The 6000-nt window shown below is 43.1% G+C and overlaps 1 protein-coding gene across 1 annotated transcript in view; it reads left to right on the forward strand.

Annotated features, from left to right (window-relative positions):
- Nucleotides 1-5234, forward strand: part of LOC138427959 (cytochrome P450 2C19-like) — a 54802-nt gene extending 49568 nt beyond the window's left edge. The window contains exons 8-9 of the mRNA XM_069568086.1: nt 3549-3690; nt 4736-5234. Of these exons, the coding sequence (XP_069424187.1) occupies nt 3549-3690; nt 4736-4917 (324 nt within the window). The 3' untranslated portion in view covers nt 4918-5234. The remainder of the gene's footprint in view (nt 1-3548; nt 3691-4735) is intronic.
- Nucleotides 5235-6000: the final 766 nt, after the last annotated feature.

Raw genomic sequence — 6000 nt, forward strand, 5'->3', positions numbered from 1 at the left:
CTCACTGTGTGTGGGGTTGGATGGGTGGCTTGTCAAGGTTTTCTGGTTAGGGAAGCTTTTGTTGGTGTTCTGGTGGGTGGAGCTAGATTTCTTCTTTCTGGAGTGCAATGAAGTGTCCAGTAATAAGTTTTGAGATGTCAATGGGTTTGGTGTGACTTTGGTCAGCCTGTATATTGAGGCTCAGAGTTATGTTGCTGGAGAATTTGAGTGGTATGTCTTGCTCTGAAGCTTGTTGGCCCTTGGGTGGTGCTTGGTTTCAGTGTAGGTATGGAAGTGTTTCATGAGCTCCTATAGATTAATGTTCCCTGGAATCAGAAATTCTCTGATGTTCTCAGGATTCGGCCTTAAGCCTCCTGCCTCTGGTTTTCAGTCTTATCCTTACAGTAACCTCAAGACTTCACCATCTATACAGCATCAATGATAAAACAACGAGGTTAATGATGAAAAGTTTCTCCACAGTGAGCGACACCCAGTGAGGTACACAGAGTTACATGGAGAAGAGAAGAGGGAGGAGGGAGATGGACATAACTAGGAGGAGAAGAGGGGGAATCAAAAGGGGAGAGAGAAAGCTAGCCAGTAATCACTTCCCTATGTGCTCTCCACAGTCTGGATCCCTCAGAGATGTTCATGGAGTTGCACATAGAAGAGAAGAGGGAGGAAGTAGACAGAGGTGACCAGGAGAATAAAAGGGGGAATCAAAAGGAGAGAGGCAGATCCAGCTAGTAATCAGTTCCCTAAGTGTTCTCCACAGCTCAGAACAGAAGGAGATTCACCGATTCGGGTGGAGAAGAAACGGGGAAGGGGGGAGATAGATGGGACCTTTTGGAGAAAAAGGAGAGTCAAAAGGGGAAGAGAGCAATCAGGCCAGTGATCTTGCTTCCAAGTAAAAATGGGTCCTGTAAATTGGGTTCTTAAAGGTACAAAGTTGATAACAAATACCAATCAGCAAAAAGTAAAAATCTTGAATAGAGGCTAGATTCTCAAAAAGACAATATTGAAAAAGAAAAACAAAAACAAAGCAAAAAACCCAAAAAACAAACAAACAAAAAACACAAAGTCACAGAAATTATAAAGTATATATATATGAAGTTTGCTTTAAAAATAGGATCTTTTTTTTTTTTTTTGGCAAGGTAATAGTAGGTTATAAAAATGAAAATTAAAGGAGTAATGGGGACTTAAAAACAACAATAAAATAAAATAATTTTTTTAATTTAAAAAATAATAGTAAAAATATATCTAAGACTTTCTCTGGAGCTGTTGGGGACAGTGTGGGGTTAGTTCATTTTCAGATGGTTCCTTGGTCCGGCTGGTACTTCTCACAGTCTATAGGCCCCTTCCTATGTAGTTGGTGCTAACTACAGAGTTTTAATCTATTGCACCTGAACCAAAGCGGTTCCCTCTGTTTAACTTCTACTGTTTGCTGATCTCTTCAGTGTCTAATTTCTGCTCTGACACAAGGGGCACGGTGGTCACTTTTTTTAGGCTAGCTTGTTCAGTCGTGCTTTGGGGAGGCAGGAACACTGCAAACAAATATCACTGGTGTGTGTTCATAGTGATTCAGCCACACTAGGTTTCCCCCTGCTAACAGCATGTGTGCTTTCCCAGTCTACACTGCTCAGACTCTAGTTTGCTCTGCTGGGAACTGTCTGATGCGGGCCCTGGTTTGCATGTACTTCCCAGGTCTAAGCTGCTCAGGTTCAGGTTCTTGGGTACTCCACAAAGGTGCAGACTTGGTTGGGCCTGCATTTTACACCCGTCCTAGGTCCGAGCAGCTCAGGTGACCAGGTCCTTGGCACACGTAGCCGCCCTCAGTTGAAGGCTGCGGCTTATCCCCTCCCCCGTCCCAGCCGCTCGTTTTTCTGGGTGTACAACGGGCACACTTTCTCAGGTGTGCTGTGTGTCTCTTCTGGGAAGCTGATCTCTGGCTGCGACCCTCCCCGCGGATGTCGACCATCCAGAATCCCAAGAAGTCTTGGTTATCTAGGAAGTCTGATTGCAGTTTGGTATAGGATGCCTCCCTGGGGCTATGATTGCCCCCTTCCTGCTCTGGCTACCCTCACCTGTCTGTCTCTGGTGGGGGATGGGCTGGGTCCACAGCCAGCTAGCTCTGCTCAGTCCTTTGTTCTGTGAGCATGCCTGGCGGTGGTTAGGGCTTTTCGGGGGATCACAGGATAGCTATTCCACAGTCTGGGTTGCGATGTCAAGCTAATTCCCTCACATTGCCCTCAGGGCATTCATGCCTTATCTTAAGCAATACAGCCTGCTCCTCCCTGTCCCTCCCCGCTTGCTAGTGGGGGATGCGAGCCTCTGGGCTGTTGCACCACTAGGAGTTGCTGTTAGGGACGTAATCTGTGGGGTTTAATTATTTATTTATGTTTCCTCACAATTATTTTGCCCTCTGAGATTCCAAGGCTTGCCACAGACCCACCGGAGAGAGTGTTTCATGGTGTTTGGAAACTTCTCTTTTTTTTTTTAAGACTCCCTTCGCCAGACGGATCTCAGTCCCTACCTCTTTTGTCTCTTTTCATCTTTTATATTTTGTCCTACCTCCTTTTGAAGACAATGGGCTGCTTTTCTGGGTGCCTGATCTCCTCTGCCAGCATTAAGAAGTTGTTCTATGGAATTTGCTTGGGGCTCAAATGTTCTTTCGATGAATTTGTGGGGGAGAAAGTGGTCTCCCCGTCCTATTCCTCCTCCATCTTAGGACCACCCACTCACCTTTCTATATGTTTTTAACCTAGCATCCATCTCTAATGAACCCTGTCATATACTTTAAGACAAACAATCTGCATGGCAATGATAAATACCAGCAGTTTTTATTATACTTATTGTTATTATTACAGAAGTTATTATTAATTAGATGAGAAATCTGTTTATAAAAGCCTTATGAATTTATAATCCAGACATCCCAAACTCTAACAGAGTTTCCCCATTTTAAACCATAATCCACGTATTGCTGCTGCTGCTGCTAAGACGCTTCAGTTGTGTCCGACTCTGTGCCACCCCATACACGGAAGCCCACCAGAATTCCCCATCCCTGGGATTCTCCAGGCAAGAACACTGGAATGGGCTGCCATTTCCTTCTCCAGTGCATGAAAGTTAAAAGTGAAAGGGAAGTCACTCAGTCGTGTCCGACTCTTCGCGACTCCATGGATTGCAGCCTACCAGGCTCCTCCGTCCATGGAATTTTCCAGGCAAGAGTACTGGAGTAGGGTGCCATTGCCTTCTCTGAATCCATGTATTAGATGAGTGAAAACTAAAGTAGTAAAATAAAGCGGCTGATGGGGACAGACACCAGTATGATAAGAAGAATGGATTCATAAGGTCTAACACCCTAGGACCCATGGACTCACTACTTCAAATATCACTGTCACTTGCCTCAAGCGTATTCCTTGTTTATTCTTTGTCTGGCTCAAAATGCCATTGTCTTTCTTTGGACCTAGGATTTCTCACCTGTAGGTCATAAGATTGGAATGAATAATTTATAACATTTCTTCCAGTTCCATGACTTCTTTATCATTCAGTTTATCTTCATCTTTTCTTCCCAGGGCACAGGTGTATTAGTATCACTGAGTTCTGTGCTGTATGATGACAAAGTATTTCCTAACCCAGAAATATTTGACCCTGGCCACTTCCTGGACGAGAGTGGTAACTTTAAAAAGAGTGACTGCTTCATGCCTTTCTCAGCAGGTAACAAAATTTTTTCCTTCGTTACTTCAAAGTGAAAGTGAAGTCGCTCAGTCGTGTCTGACTCTTTGCGACCCCGTGGACTGTAGCCCACCAGGCTCCTCCGTCCAAGGGATTCTCCAGGCAAGAATCCTGGAGTGGGTTGCCATTTCCTTCTCCAGGGGATCTTCCCGACCCAGGGATCGAACCCAGGTCTCCCGCATTTCAAGCAGATGCTTTAACCTCTTAGCCACCAGGGATGTTTTCTGAGGGGTGTGGGTGGAGCGGCGGGGGGGTGGGGGGGGGTGGGGGGGGGATCAGTTGGAACTTCTTATAAAATTCCCATTCAGGGACTGGTTGAACTGCTCTTTTCCTACACTCAGGTGTAGCAATTGCAATGCCCACACAATTTCCCTCCTCATAATATATGCTCTTTATTGGACTAAGTCACCAAAGCTTTGGAAAGATGACCCAATTCTTTCAAATTCACAAATAAAATTTGAGCTAGGGGCTGAAAATATAAGAGAAGTTCACCTTAACCAGAAGGAAACATGTGTTGTAAAACTTGAAACTTCAAGAGGTATTGAAGATTGATGAAGATGTAGTTAGAGAAGATAACAGGGGCTGTGAGGAGTAGAAATAAAGATGATGGGGACATCAGACTAAGAACAATTAATACAACTATACTGTGTGTTTCCAGGGGAAGAAAAAGATTGATGAAAACATGAAATATCAAATTGCATGAGAATAGTTAATGAAGTACTTGGCATAGTGCCAAAGCTCATAAAAAATTTGTGTAAATAAGGGTAGCCATTAAGATATGAACTTATGTGGACAGCATGTGTATCCATCCATCTATCTATCTAACTGTTGTGGCTTACATTTATCCATTCAACCATTCGTCAATGGTTACTTTCTAACCACTGATAAGTAACACATTGGCCAGTTCCTCATGAAATTTCCCCACAGCTGTGAGAGATTGGAATGCCAGATGCGCATGCCAACTCTTTCTAACAGCCAGAAACACAGTGTTCAAGGAGTATGTACTCTCTGTGTTTGTTATTTTCAGGAAAACGGATTTGTGCAGGAGAGGGCCTGGCCCGCATGGAGGTGTTTTTATTCCTGACAGCGATTTTACAAAAATTTACTTTGAAATCTGTGGTTGACCCAAAGGACATCGACACCACCCCAATTGCCAATGGGTTCGCTTCTGTGCCACCTCCTTACAAGCTCTGCCTCATTCCTCTGTAAGGAGGTGTCTCCTATAATGTTGTCTTCAACTCCTTCTCATCTGGGGCATTGGTCACCTCCTTTCCTCTTCATTCTTCTGCCTAGGAATGTCTTCTCAACCTCTCTTCTTGTTATGGTGCAGTTTCACTGCAGAAATGTATCCGCTATTCTCCATGTCCTGTAACATTTGTATTGGCCATCACATATGCTAATACTTTATATATTATCGAGTAGCACTATGTAGTCAATACAAAATAGAACAAGATGATTAGTGTATGGCAATGGAGAGTCATTATTCCAGTGTATGTTCCTAATAAAAAGCATAATTTGATGAGCCAGTTCTCAGTTTCCTTATGGTGTGCCTAATACAAGTAAGAAAGGAAGGAAAGTAATTCAAAGTCATGTTGGCCTCATAGTGATCAGCACAGAGGACTAGGGAGATTAAGCAGGAAAGTTCTCTTGGCTACATGTCACCTAGAGTTACTTGACGTTTGGATTTAAAATGGAAAGAAATTGTGTCCAGGAGTGCCTCAGTAGGAAAATACTGAGATCAGTGATAGTAAGGAATTAAATCCAAAGTAAGCCGCAGAAAAATACAAATGAAAATTAGAGCATAAATCAGTGAAATTGCAAACACGGAATCAAGATAAAAATCAATGAGACCAAACCTAATTCTTTGAAAAGTTGAACAGAATTGATAAACCCATAAGTAACCTATTCCCCACTCTGAGAGAAGACACACATTATTAATATCATTGCTAAAAGAGGGACCATAACTTTAAGTCCCAGAGCACTAAAAGGATAATAAGGGATTATTATGAAGCAGTATGCCCACCAGTTTGAGAAGTTCAATGATATCGGTTAATTTCACACACAATCTGTCAAAATTCACACAGGAAAGAGTAACATCAACTAGTTGAAACCAGTTGAAAGACTTCTGTACCCTTAGTGAATATAAACCTAGTCACATGAAAGCCAGAAAGAGAAGCAGATCCTCTCTCATCACAACTACCAAGCCCAACAATATGCCATATAATTGGGCAGGTATCTCCCTCCAAACTCTCAGCTTTTCCTTGAGGAACAAAGGAGTTGGCATGCACATCT

Source organism: Ovis canadensis, chromosome 22 (assembly GCF_042477335.2).
Source record: "Ovis canadensis isolate MfBH-ARS-UI-01 breed Bighorn chromosome 22, ARS-UI_OviCan_v2, whole genome shotgun sequence".
Classification (NCBI taxonomy): domain Eukaryota; kingdom Metazoa; phylum Chordata; class Mammalia; order Artiodactyla; family Bovidae; genus Ovis; species Ovis canadensis.